At 40.5% G+C, this 14499-nt stretch overlaps 2 protein-coding genes across 2 annotated transcripts in view; one reads left to right on the forward strand and one right to left on the reverse strand.

Annotated features, from left to right (window-relative positions):
• Window positions 1-11928, forward strand: part of LOC109475660 (SH3 domain-binding protein 2-like) — a 12370-nt gene extending 442 nt beyond the window's left edge. The window contains exons 2-14 of the mRNA XM_019776416.1: window positions 4183-4329; window positions 4759-4882; window positions 5098-5200; window positions 5629-5746; window positions 6082-6259; window positions 6469-6579; window positions 6847-7493; window positions 8577-8653; window positions 9006-9069; window positions 9365-9423; window positions 9751-9820; window positions 10084-10143; window positions 10514-11928. Coding sequence (XP_019631975.1) covers window positions 4183-4329; window positions 4759-4882; window positions 5098-5200; window positions 5629-5746; window positions 6082-6259; window positions 6469-6579; window positions 6847-7493; window positions 8577-8653; window positions 9006-9069; window positions 9365-9423; window positions 9751-9820; window positions 10084-10143; window positions 10514-10651 — 1896 coding nt within the window. The 3' untranslated portion in view covers window positions 10652-11928. The remainder of the gene's footprint in view (window positions 1-4182; window positions 4330-4758; window positions 4883-5097; window positions 5201-5628; window positions 5747-6081; window positions 6260-6468; window positions 6580-6846; window positions 7494-8576; window positions 8654-9005; window positions 9070-9364; window positions 9424-9750; window positions 9821-10083; window positions 10144-10513) is intronic.
• A 1492-nt stretch (window positions 11929-13420) lies between these two features.
• LOC109475413 (adhesion G-protein coupled receptor G2-like) overlaps window positions 13421-14499 on the reverse strand; it is an 8554-nt gene continuing 7475 nt past the window's right edge. The window contains exons 5-6 of the mRNA XM_019776016.1: window positions 14302-14497; window positions 13421-13874 (exon numbers count right to left, since the gene is read on the reverse strand). Coding sequence (XP_019631575.1) covers window positions 13487-13874; window positions 14302-14497 — 584 coding nt within the window. The 3' untranslated portion in view covers window positions 13421-13486. The remainder of the gene's footprint in view (window positions 13875-14301; window positions 14498-14499) is intronic.

Genomic DNA, 14499 nt, shown 5'->3' on the forward strand with positions numbered 1-14499 from the left:
TTTTTTGTTCCTTCGTACTTTGTAGGACCCCATTTTGAACAGTTTCCTGAGTGAGGAGGACCAGTGCTTGGTATGTTCCTGTGGTGTGTGCTGGGTGTAAGACAAAGTCTTCAGCAGATAGAACCATTCTGGGGCTTCAACATCATTTCCCTGGGGCAATGGAAAACCTACAACTAAGGTATGTACATTAAGGCCACACCAATTTAATTTGTTGGTTCTCGGATTCGCCTCTTCATTTTTTCCTGATTTGCAAAAAAAAAAAAAAATTCAGAATCAACTGCAAAATAGCTCATATTTTGCCCTGAATTGTTGAAAACAGTCCTTTTCTTCCTAGTCTTTACAGTTATTCCATCTTTCAATGCAGTGGTATCATTAGAAGTTCAAAATTCATTGTTTAAATTTTGGAACCAGCCTTTTGTGTTGACTTCATACCTCCTATCGTAGCATTTGGGGCTATAATAAGATGCTTAGATCTGTTTTTATTTTTATTTTTTTTCGCCCTGTCGCTTCAAATTTTTCCTGAAAAAATCCGAGAACCAACAAATTAAATTGGTGTGGCCTAAACAGTGTCATGATCAGGGATGCCATAGGTCCTCAATATCCTCATCATTTACTGCTAATCTATGTATATCACGCATCACATATCAATTTAGGACGTTTTCATGTGCTTCAAGAATTGTAATAGATCTGTAAACCCGCTTGGCTGAATGTATGTACAAATGTGCAGTCCAAGTCTAAAGAAATCCTCAACAATCAATGCATTTGGTTTGGCCTTTTGGTTTGGAATATTCCACTTCATTTTATAGCAATCATGTTCAACTAGAATATTTAGCGATCTTATTACAGGTAATTCTGGATTCCCTATCTCTTCATTAAATCTATTTCTATGTGAATTTTTCAAATTTTCTATGTTTTTTCAATCTCATTAACCATATAAAAATCAAAGTAAACGCCATACAAACCTGTCCACCCCTCCTCATTTGCATATTGAGTTCCGCTGTTCCCGGAAGTAAGTTTTACATCCCCCAACACTCCACAAACTTTAGCCAAGTTCAGTTAGACTACCGACCAGGAAGGAGGCCATGTACACTTAAGTATTCAACATGAAGCGAAATTAAGAAGCCTGGAGATACGAAGAGGGGCCCAGGAAACCTGTCGGTAAGAATTCCGGTTAACGGTCCGTTGTTTGTCAACTTATATAGTTTTATGATAGAGGAACCTAATAGGCCGCTCAGGACATGGCCATAGTTCTATGGAGGTGCATATATAACCGGCATATATTCAGGAGCAAGCACATTTTCAGTTTCGTAGGCGATGGTTGTAGTATTATCTAGGCACACGGAGGTCGCACGTCGAACTTAGTCATGATTTAATTAACACACGAGGATCGCACACGTGAAGGACGATGCGCCACGTCTACGCAGCGGTGAGGTCCAAACGGATTCATTACCGTTGACCCAACATCATGTGTTTGTGGATGGATACGCCTTGGCCTAAGTAACACATTCGGAGAGTTCCCACTTAGTTCGTTATTCATAAGGTTGAAACGGAAGCAGCCAGTGACCCTGGCCGTGACCCGATCGTGCCGCACGGAAGGAGGTCTCGTGCCGTTTCACTCACGGTTAACGTTAATAGTCAAATAAAATAATCATGCCAAAAACATGAAGAATAGGGGTGGAGGCTGATAAAGATCAAGGAGCTTAAAAAATCAAGTGAATTCTAAGCTCCTTGACGAGACAAAGTCTGTGTAGCGTACAAAATGGATTTTTCATCTGCAGATTACGATTTAATAATCAACATTTGTTAATTTCTGCATCACTCCCATACCCCTATGAGGAAGTCATGTAATGAAATTCTTCTGTTTCACTGATCAGACAAATCCACATCCCTTGTGTGAGTCATGCAGCTACAGAAGTAAGTTACAACATTTTTCTTGAGGAAGAATTGTTTTAGTATGAGGACTTTTGAACCAGAAGTGGCATTGTGAAACACAATAGAAAGTGAAAGTGATCTCGATCCAGTTTAGCTCATAGAAGAGCTAATCTTCCCCTGGTCAAGACAGAGAACTGAGAAGACAGACGCTATGTACAGTATTTACAGGTTCATTGTACCGGGGAAATTCCCCTAGCTCTTTTCGACAAGCACAATGAACAGTGGACCACGGTTAACGTCCCGTCCGAAGGACTGCGACCCTAAACAGTAGTGTGCATGTCGGGTGAGCGACATCAGCCGGGATTCGAACTCCCAACCTCTTAGTCCAGAGGCAGAATCGCTAACCACTGGACTACGCACGCTACGTTTTAGATAAATAAACATTGCTTGTAGGCCTAAATGGCAAGTAGTGGATTTGTTTGTAAACCTTAACGGGCAACTTAGTACTTTTACTTACAATGCTTGTAAAAGTTTAAATGGCAAGTAATTTTACTTAATGTAACAATTTTATTTTTACTATCCACTGGTCCTTATTACATACTGTACAGCCCCCAAATAAAAAAATCAATGACTAATTTTGTATGGTCTGATTCTCAAACAGGAACAAAATTACCCTTTACTTGATGTTTATAACTTTAAGATACTTCTGCCAGTGGCGTCGGTGGTCCAACAGTAAGAGCTTTGGTCTCGGAACCAATAGGTCCCCGGTTCAATACTGACACCATGCCCCGATGTTGTGCCCTTGGGAAAGGCACTTTACACTATCATGGACCTTCCTTTCCCTGACAGTGGAGTGACACCCCCCCCCCCCCAGCCTCTTAGGTTAATCTGTCCAAATGTGTGCACATTTGCCACCAGCCGCCGTAAAAAAATTAATTCTGCCATGTTTATGATATGCCCAGATTTCAACTATTCTTGTTATATTGATGATATCATATATGGACATTCTTCTCTATGAGTTGATCATTTTAGGTACAGTTATTCAGAAAAGGAAAAATAAGTTCTATTGGCGGTGTTCCTCTTGACTTTTGATCTAATGAATGTTCACGATCACAGGGTCTAGAATGTGGAAGTTGGATTCCTGACCACACCTAGGCTACAGTGCTTCATGTCTCCAGACAATTAAATGCCATGTATATCCTGAGGGTTTTGTTTGACCCAAAGAAAATCCTATATAACAAATAATTATGTGTCTGGTTAGTAATTACCTTTCTTAGCTTAAGGCACGTGACAATGCTGTATAAGTTGGTCAAACTGAAAATCAAGATCTCAAGCTCCATAATTACTACCTTCGTTGTCACAAATGTATCCCTTTTTTTTAACGACATTGTGCATGTTTACAATGAATTGAATTTGAATTGTCTGAATTATTTAGACCTGGTTGATTTAGCAATTTGTTGTTTTACTTTATTTATTTAATCTGCATATGACAGATGTTTTCAGTGATAATAAAGCCTGTACGTGCACTGGGGATATTTTTGTTGGAGTATAGGACATGATTGACTTAGATTTTTACTATGACCAAATTGTTTCTTTACACAGCTTTTTAATTGTTGTGCTGTACATTGCTCCTTTATTTAAGGAAACATACTTCATGTCCATGACTTGCCTAGACTATCACTGTGCCCATTATTGTACACATTTGAAATTTCTGCATTGCAATACCTTATGCGCATTTGTGTTGTTGATAACATGAATGCCCTTGGGTAACATTGTCGGTACAAAGGTCTTGAAGATTGTAAATTTGAACTTAATGTGCAAAATGGTACATACCAGCCACACCCTGTCTGAAAATCTAACAAAAACATGGCAGTAGTCCTATTCATTACATGAAAGTAGACCTGGTTGCTTTGTTGTTCATCTGTATACTTACCAACAAAAGGCCATTTATCCAGTAACAGTAACAGGCAACATGTGAGAAGTGTTTACTTTAGACCATGCCAAGTGAATTTAATCATGTTTCTGAACTAGAATACCAACACAGGAATAATGTTGGGAAGCAAGGATTTACATGTATGGTACACATAACTTGTTGGAGTTAATGTAGCCAACTAAATTTCTCCTAGCCTATCTGTTTTATGTCCACCGTTAATGTTTTAGTCTTTAAGTGTCTGAGAACCTTCACCTTGTCCCATCCTTGTCTTGAGTGTCAGGGCTGGACTATGGTTGTGAGAACCAAAGAAATGACATGAGTCTGACCTTAGATATGCTTACTTGCTTAATTTGGATATTTTATTCCTTTTGTTCCAGATGATTAGCTTGGCCTTGGCTCTGCCACACCCACTCAGGATGGCTGGAGCGAAAGACTCCAAGAACAGACTATCCCTATCAGCTGGGCTGGGGGGAGTTAAAAAATCCTTTCTGTCTGCTCTTGGTCAACAAGATAAACATGTAATAGTGAGTAGAAATATGATTTTTATTTGTTTTAATGTTAGGAGGTTTATTTTTGGTGCCTCAGTTTGTGTGTTTGCTTCAATATATGTTTGTGTGTGAGTGTCTGTTGTTGGGAGGAAAATGGTGTAACCACAGATGTGAGGGACAGGATATAGAGTCCGGATGTGATAGCATTGGTTAATTTATCAACTATATTACATGAAACTCATTAAGGTATTGAACGCATAAACCAGTAAACAAATGTACTATCAAATATTTGTCCAAGATTGGACATACTTACTCAGCAAATCATTTTGTCTATTGGACTCACAGGAATTTTTAACTGAATCACTCAGTCCTCTTCAGCCGTCAACACCCCCCTTCCCTGACTCAGATGAACTTTCATGCTATCACACATACCTGTTGATAAACAGTCCATGTGTTTTACTTCAGCCTGGTGTCACAGAACCCCACATCACTATCAGTGCTCAGGAACTTCTGTCTGATGGGAAGGCAATATTTTATGGCTGGTTACGGAAGAAAGGCAATGATGTCCTCTCACAAAGGTTTATGATATGTAAGTTCTTTGTTGAATATTTTTTTAATACTGTATGGATACAGCCTGAAAAACTGCTCCTTTTGATTTTTTGTGAATGTAATAATTCCTGCTGACTCTTGGTGACATTCTGGGGCCTTGTAGTACTATTACACAGTATATAGCTGAAATGTGTATAGAATCTTTGTCATTATTGCTGATCACTTTTATTCATCATTTAATTTTTCATTCTCCAGGGAAACACAGATATGTCATCCTGAAGGATGGCTGTGTTTACTACTTCAAGAATGAGACATCTGAAAAGCCCTGTGGAGCCTTTTCTCTGTCAAACTACACCAAGTAAGGATGGACCACAGCAGGTCACAGTGAATGGTGGGATAGAGGGTAGCAAGGGAGAAACAAAACTTGCATGAGTTGGCTCTGTACCACAAGTTAACATAGAGGAAGTTGGAATTTAACATTTTGCAGTTGGAAGCCTGACAAAAACCATCCCCCTTCCCTTTGCCCAATGTCCAGCCCTTCCTTCCTGGTCTAATAATTTGCTTAGATAAAGATTTTCCTGGGTTTTAAGTCAAATATTTACAGGTCGTAAATTCAACCCATTGTACATGAAGGTATTCAGTTTCAAGATCATTCAATTATATGTAATGCAGAAAAGTATTGTTTTTTTTTCTCGGATTTTCCTGAGAAATTATAAAACTTTGATATCATTTGTTTCTAAAATCGTTTTTGTGCATCCTTTAAGTTATATTTTTTTCCCCTATCAGAATAATGCGGGCAGTTGATGTAGAGACAACAGAGTTGCCATGGCCTTTTCTGCTTGTCGGCAGATTCCCCCAGATGAGAACATGGTACTTCTCTGCCTCTAATGAACAGGACATGCAGGTTTGTGGGACCAACAGTCTTTTTCTTCTTGTCCTTCTTCATTAATTTCTAATAAACCTCACAAGGAAGATGGCAGTAAGCATGGCACACAAGATTCACTGTAAGGTTTGATCCACTCACACTGGAAAGGATTCCAACAAAAACACTCTAACCATTACACCACACAATGCCACAGGGCCCTGACATACAAGATAGGAAACAGCGTGATTGTTCTTGACATTCCTGAAAACAACTGAGTCATGACTCCTACCAGTAAACCCACCTATGTTTTTTTTCTAAATTCCACCTTTTTCCTTTCCAACAATGAATTCTAACTTGTACCTCTGTGCTTTCAGCACTGGATGCTCAACATGAAGAATGAAATGGATGCAGTAAACTCAAGTGTCCAAGGGGCAGGACACGGTGGACGTGGGTCAAACCCAGAGGTGATTGTTCCTGATCCAGCCTATGGTGACGACTCAGGATTGCCGCCAATTTACCAGGACACTGATGAGGAGGAACACTATTATGAAGGTTGGCTGATATCTATCAAATCTGATACAACACACTCATTCACAGTTAACACTATGGGGGCTTTGCACATGATCACCGTACGGTTTTATTGTAAGAAAGTATTCTAGATGGGTGCAACTTTAATTGAAAAGATGCTTCCATTCTTCCCATGTTGGCAGCTTGCACTTGATGTTGAACAGAGTACTAAGTAAACTTAATTTTCCCCACAGACCCAGATGAGCACCTGCAGGAAGAGGAGGACTACCTGCAGGTGCTGGAGGATGGGCCCAGAGTAACACCTGTTGGAGCAGAAGCTGCTGGGGATGTAGGAGCATTCCGAGGTAGTAGTCATACTGATAATGACCCTGATTGTTGACTAGTGAAGATCTACTCTCCATGTGTCATGATATGCCCCAAAAAAGTTTTTCAAGCAACTTGATATGATTTTGGAAATGGTCAGACATTTCAGGTAGCATCCAATACCGTTTGTCAGTGACACTGTGTGTATTGAAAGGCTGATTTGGGTTGTGTATTCTTTTTGTTTTGTTGGTTTGCAAGCTTGATTTATGATATTGTAAGAAGCTATGAATGAATTTTCCTCCCCACAGAGATGCCATTGCCACCTACCCCAACCTCCAAGATGGCATCACCCTCGAAGGGGTGGTATGGACAAGAGGGGGCTGCGAGACCACCTGTTCCCCTGCCAAAGAAGCAGAGTTCCTTTCCAACCAAGCCTTTACCAGCAACACCCCAGGAGGGCACAAGGAGCCCCAAAAAAGCCCTGGTCCCTCCACACATGAGAGGTGTTTCTACCTCGCCCCCACATCAAACTGAATCAAAGGGCAAAGTGCCGTCTCCTCCCTGGAAAGAACTTAAAGGACCTGGTGTGAAAAAGGCCAGTGAACCCATCAACATCACCAGTCCAGGCTGGACAGCTGGGAAGACAGTGGGGCAGAGAGAGACTGGAGAAGGGAGAGGAAGAGACGTAAAGGACGAGAAGAAAGAAAAGTCAGGCATGGCCAGAGCTCTTGCTGCAGAAATGACCCAAAAATTTGGGAGTAACTGGCAAGCAGCAGGAGGAACAGCTAAACCCAGAACTCCAGATAAACCAGTTCCTGCAGCGAAACCTGGCCTTCATCCAAAGCCGGGCCTTGCACCCAAACCAGGAACATCTCCAAAGCCAGGATTGGCACCAAAGCCAGGACATCCTTCTCGGCAAGGCATGAAACCCCTGGTGCCACCACACAAGCCACAGGTGTGTGAGCATTGGCAGTATTGTTGTCATTTAGGAATTCATAATAATACTAGAAAGGCCGACATTTGCTTTGGAGCAAATACAGCAATGGCTTCACCACATTTTACGACATGGCAGGGAAAGAATGAGAAACACAAGGGAAAACAATGCTTTACATTGATATAACTATAGCTGTATGAAGTAACATACAACTAAGACTACAACAGTTGGATAGCTATTCCCTACATTATTGGTTAGGATTTTTAATTGCATAATGCAAACTGTTGATTTTCAAGAAAAAAGAAGCGTTCATGCCCCGCATTCCAATGCTGGAGCAGGAAAGCTTAAAATACCTACCAAAACACTTGAATACAGACCTACTGTCAGTATGGAATGGCTCTGTGCAGGTATTAATTAAGTTAAGCCTGTTAAATTCCAACAGCCAATCAGCAAGGAGAATAGAGGAAAGCTGCATGCCTATTGGTTGATGCCCTGCATTCCATTGTGATGACTCATGCCCAAATGTGGTAACACTGCACACTAACTCAGTAATACATTTGCTATAACACAGCCAAAAAACTCAAATAAAACCATTCTAAAAGCCTGTATCACAAAAATTAAAAAAACGCCTGGGGGTATTTGCCTACTGTACCTCCATACCAAATTTCAGGTCCTTAGGCCCCAAAATGAAGAAGCTGAATCCATTTAAAGAAATGGCAGGAGGAGAAGAAGAAGGAGGAGAATCATGAGAAAAAGCAATATGGTTTCACCACTTTGTGGTGAACCCATAAAAATTGGGCTAGACTAGGTTTGTTTTGATCCAGGATACAAACTTTTCTGTGGGTTTCTATGTTATGCATCCTTTTGATTCTTGCCCTTCCTTGGCAAAAAAAAATGTCAGACTCTTTATAATACAATCATGTTATTTGTTAATTTAACGTCAACTCTCATAATCCTGAGGGTTCACCAAGACCACCACTCTAAACAAGCAGTGTTAACAAGAATGCCATGAACACATTCAGTTGATATCTAAAGATGGGTGCAACTTAAAATTTAGGGTTATCTTAAATGTTTTTACCATTTGTTTGTTACTCCCCATCTCAGGTTGAAGTTCAGGGGATCATGGAGGACAGATATGAACATGAGGAGGAGGAGGAGCCTGTAGAAGACCCAGGAATCAGGTATAAATCTTTTATATTGGAAACGTGATAGAAACAAAATACCTTCAAAACATTCAATGCTTCAACCTGAGACAACTTGTTGTTCACAGACCCTGGAGGTGTTTTGGATTGCATGGTGTAGTTCATTCGGTATTTAATACACCTGGATTCCTCTGCCCACTTATTCCTACGCAGCACGTGTTGGGTCAGCTTCAGGCTTGACCTTCCTATCAATCATATGTTAAAATCATTTCCCACCCACCGTACAACCGAAGAAACTAGGTTAGACACAAACCCCTCTTTGTGTGCCAGAATGTTACCTAATAAAGTGTAAAGGTAAAAACCTGACTGAGACAAGTACTTCTCCCTACAGGAGGACGCCCCCTGAGGGCAACAGCTTTTCCAAGAAGAACTTTAATGAAAATCCTGAAAGTGAAGTAAGTATGATCATTGTCTAATGTTATGTGCATAAAGTGAAGGAGCACACGTTAAAGTGAAGGAGCACACGTTATCCCTTTCTTGCCATGCAAATACATTTGTATTCAGTGTGTGTTTCTGTGCTCTCCTGATAAAAGATGTCTAGTTCAAAGTCATGCATGGTTGATTCAAAGAAGTACAGAGAACTAAGAAATTTTTGGTTCATTTCGTCATATATTCCTAATTGTTTAGTAAGAGGACAAAACACAACTAACCTGTGCTTGTGACATATGTTTTGTACTTTTTCCATAATAGACTGATGATGTCATGCCAGCTGATGTATCCGATGATGTTGATGTAGAGAAAGCAGAAAGGTAATTTTAGTCTGTATGGTACCAGTCTTTTGGGGCACAGAGTAAGAAGGATCAAGGGGAGTGGGTTTTTCATTGAAATAGGCAACAGTAATTGTGTGAGGAAGACAGATATGTTGTTTGAAGTTAAATTAGCTACAGGTGCTGAAGTGCCATCCAACAAACTCTGTAATCAAACAGACATTCCTTTTTCTTGGTAATGTTCTAATAAACTATGTTTTTAGATGATCCATGTTAAATATGCTATGTGTTTGCTGAAGTTTGCTAAACCCTTTCACTTCATGTGGGTAACATATGATTGTGTATTTCCTGTGTCTTTTCCCACTACAGCTGTTTGAGGTCAGGCCAGGTGAATGGAAAGTATTTTCTCAGGCCAAGCAAACAGGACAAAGGGAAAATGGTAGGTTTACCCTATGTTTATTGATGATAATACATTTGTTGTAGTTGGTAATGATGCTTTTCGATCACAACTTCATGTGTTGAAATCCTGGGTTGCAGTCCTCCAAAATTGAAGCTGTGCACCTAGTTCTTGACTGTGGGTGCACTGGGGCACATAGATATTTGTGTCAGGTTATGCACATTTGAGGCATATTTTATGCTAGTATGAAGCATATTCTCTACATTTAAGTGTCAGAAAAAAACACATTCTGTTGTTTCTTGCAGGTTCTTGTAGTGTATGATTGTGCTGGTCAGAAGTGCCGGAAATTCAAGATGTATGGATTGGTGAGTTGGACTGATGGGAGTGGTACCTTTTTTCTGCATTTTTAAAATTTTGTGAGGCACTTGTCCTATCTGTAATGTACCAAATGAATTTACTTCATACCAAAAACTGTCACCCTTCTTGAAAAGAGTACTAGATGAATGTTGTTCACTTAAGGCTTTTGGAAATATTACTGTAACAATATGCTCAAAATGGACTCACAACCTCAAGTTTTACAAACATCTCACAGCAACTTACTGATGCATGACGACATGTTATCTGGATGTGAGAGTTGTGTTTTTGTAGGGACAACTAATCAAAGTTTAGTTTATGAGACCCTTTTTCAAGCCACTACATTGTTTGTAGCTTATTATTCTGTTTTGTTCCTGTCAGGGTTCTCAGCTGTACCTGCATAAGGGTGCACCAACGTTTTCGTCCATGTCTGACCTACTGAGACACTACCAGTACCACAACCTGCCTGTGACAGACGGAGTGGAGATCAGGCTGACGGAGCCATACCAAGGACATTAGCATCAAGGTAGTATCCATGGAAACTATTGTCTGCTTCAGTGGATCTGTGTCTACTATAAATCCTTTTGCCTCAACCCACATAGTGAGGATTAACATACCACTGGCTAGCAGGGGTACATGTATAGAACTACAAATTAATGATAACCAAAGAATAATCTGTAAAGATGATAATTAGGGGTATGTTTTCTGTAGGCAGAAAATGTTGCTTGCACCCTTTTTTCAGTGATGATGGTGCTATGGGCCAACATGACACTATGTAGGCAACTTGAAATCTTAGAAATGATTTTACAAATTACCCGGTATACAATGAGTAATAGAATTTTCTTCAGGAGAAGACTACTGGCCGTTCTACCTGGTAGAAGTACATGTACATCCACCATTGATATTTACAGGAGGTAGTCCATAACCATACTGTGTGTTGATGACTTATATACATCTGCAACACATGTGGAAAACATGTAAAATGAACAGGAAGAATTATTGTTGCTTTAAGAAGGAAAAGCCAGTTCAGGTGAAAAGTGAATACCGGTACCTACAAATGTGTCTACTAAGTTTAAAGTGCTACTAGATGTGTAGCATAACTTGCGACTACTCTGAGAATGGTGATTATGTACACCCAATGTCACAGAATCGTACTTACTACAAGTCTCACGTTATGTAGTTTGGTTGCACTTTTGCATAAATATACATGTATATATAATTACATGCATATATATAAGTGTTTTAGTACTTCAAATTGAACCATGGCAGGTTGTTTGGTACAATTTTGAGTGTCGTACATTCTGAAGAAATCTATAGTGATTGGGTCTGTGACCTTACTTCCAGGTGCAAGTCTGGTGTTATGCTGGTGTATAAACATTTTCTAACCCTTTGAAAATTTTGTTCACGTGAATGTGAAAAATGTTATTGTCATATAGTTAAAGGTACTGTACAGGTCTTCCACTGTGGAATTGTAAGTCGTGTGCAATCATATGGTAAATCACAGTTTTTTTAGTGTACAAATGTTTTAGTTGTTGCACAAATCATTTCAGAGTTAAATCATCAATGAAAAAAATTTATATACCTATATTTTTCTTTACTTTCTGTAATGTTATAGAAATGATTGGTGTCATTGAGGGTTGTCTCTCACTGTGCATGTATGCCCCTAAAATCTCAAAGACGATCAGAAGTATTTTCTGTGCATAAGGTCACACTGACTTAATTCTGTGGATGACATCCGTGCGCGCATTGATTTTCGCCTGTCGCCCTCCAAAAAAAAAAAAAAAAGATCACCTCCACCGAGGCTCTGGCTCTAGACCTGGGTAGTCCATGGTAGTCAGCAACAATACGGAGCCGAGCACCCAGGCTATGGGATTCGAAGCTCCGCGACTCAAGAACTCATGATCAGTATGTAAGTACAGTACCGATTCATAAATGCCGCAAAGCCAGCATGTCGTATACGTTGCTAAGTACTGTCACAAATTCACAATACCAGTTTTGTATTCCTGTGGTTTAGTGGCATTTTTATTTTGGGCCGGAATTTTTTTTTATTCGCCCGTGCGCACTAGTTTGGGGGTCTTCAGACGATGTCATCCATAAAATTAAATCGGTGTGGCCTAACATTTTTTTTCTGCTGACCTTGTCAGCATTCAAGATGTTGCTTTACTGTTGCTTATGTGCACTTCAGTCTCGATTTACTGTTGCTTATGCACACTTCAGCCACCAATTCTAATTACCATGTTACCTTTAAGTTGGTACATCTAGTTTCTTACCCTAAGGCTGCTTTTTTTACCTTACCTTTTTTACCCTATTCCCCCAGGGACCAAACACCAAGCTAGGGGGCCTCTACTGTAGATGTATTTACCTTTGTCGTTGGTTTATTTTATGGTAATAGTTTGCAGTGTTATGATTTTGGGTCAAGGTTACTGCAAAAATAAAACCACTGCAAAAGTTTCTGCATTCACAGTAAATTCTAAGGCTTGTGACTTAGCCATGTATTTCAATACAGTGTGGAATTGGTGCATTGATTTCATTGGCCCCTTCAGCTGAATGGTGTGTTCAGCACCAAGGACAGGGCCCTTCAGCCATGTAGATGGAGTGTTCAGCACCAAGGACAGTGCCCGTCAGCTATGTAGATGGTGTGTTCAGCACCAAGGACAGGGCCCTTCAGCTATGTAGATGGTGTGTTCAGCACCAAGGACAGGGCCCTTCAGCTATGTAGATGGTGTGTTCAGCACCAAGGACAGGACCCTTCAGCTATCAATATAGATGGTAAGCACGAAGGACAGGTACAGCTTTTGCTTATTTGTTGATCAGAAATTAATTGGAAGTTTTTGTCTCCAGCTTCTGAAACATCCTTCTGTGTGACTGAAGTATATCTTGTTGCTATTTAAAGGCAGATGAGGGGGAAACAGGCAGGTAATTTGCAATAGTAAAAGATCCTGCCAAGCTCAACCATAGGAACAGTTGCACAAAAAATATTCTACCATGTCAACTATGTTAACGTGGATATCACTGTAATTGTTAAGAAAAATGAATTGTAAATAAACTTGTGTTTTTTAAACATTGCCTTTGTTTTTCTGCCCCCTCCCTCCTTTGGAAAAACGACCCTTAGAATATAAGTAAATAGTCACAATATATTGCAAGTTTTGTTACATATTCCTGAATACATACCGATAAATATATAATGTACAAGCAAGCACACAACGTAAATTTTTCACAGCACCACACAATGTATCTTACCCAAGTCCTTGTTCCTGTTGCCTAAACCCGTAAACAATGGAGAATTAGTAGCACAAGGACTACATGTAACTCAGTGTGGTAAGGTTACAACAAAAGGCAGGGCCTAAGAGGACTCTAATGTAATAAGGTTTGTTTAGAACTGTGGATATGAACATTATTATCCTGACTAGGCACACTACAGGACAAGTCCTTGAGCTCCACAGCTGTCACCTCTGCAGTTACAGTAGTCGTGTCTTTAGAGTCGTCTCTGCGCTCAATGCTCATGCTCATGCTCGCTGATGACACATCTGTGACGTTACTAGCGGTACTGATGCTGTGATTAGCTCGGCACACCTGGAGCCGGTTCTGATGGGTTCCGCCGGGAAAGGGAGACCGGTTCTTACCGCCCACCATGCTGGCGCGTCCCTTACGTTTGTTGTCGTTCGCCTTGTCCTGGGGCGTCGCCATGAAGGAGATACTGATGAGGAAACCCTGTGATGAGTTCAGGGTGATGAAAATGTACCTGAAAAAAAAGAACTGTGACGTTCCTATATAGGGATAATGAAGGAAGGAGGAGGCAGTAGATAGTAATGATGATAAAGAGAGCCTGTCGAAGACAAACAGAAAGTTGATCACAATAGAGGTAGACATATTTGTAATAAAAGGGGTACATCATTTTCAATACTGTTAAAATCAAACATTAAGTGACTTTTGATTTAAATTTACATGTGTTTTTTGTGTTGGGAAAAATATACAAAATGGTCGGTACACTGGTCAAGCTTAATTAACTCTTGCCAAAGAAAAACATGTACAGCCTTTTATCTATCCGCACTTAGCTACCTGTTCCAGCTAGATATGGATGGTTAACAGGCTAAAGAAAAATGAACAGAAAAGCAGCCAAGAGGCAGCCTGCAGGGGTCTAATCTGCAGAAGCGGGAAGCGGATCTCACCACAGGGCGTCCTGCTGAGTTCCAGCGGCGACGAAGCCGATGATCCAGCCCAGCCCCATGAGGGTGGAGATCTTGAGGAAGGCCTGGAGCTGGGAGTAGGTGGCGCCATGGCGGGCCCGAGCCGTGCGGATGGACGACACCGTGATGTTGAGGACCGTGTGTATGAAGAAGTACACGTTACTGGCTAGCACCAGGCCT

Source organism: Branchiostoma belcheri, unplaced genomic scaffold (assembly GCF_001625305.1).
Source record: "Branchiostoma belcheri isolate BF01 breed outbred unplaced genomic scaffold, Haploidv18h27 scaffold34, whole genome shotgun sequence".
In the NCBI taxonomy this organism is placed as follows: domain Eukaryota; kingdom Metazoa; phylum Chordata; class Leptocardii; order Amphioxiformes; family Branchiostomatidae; genus Branchiostoma; species Branchiostoma belcheri.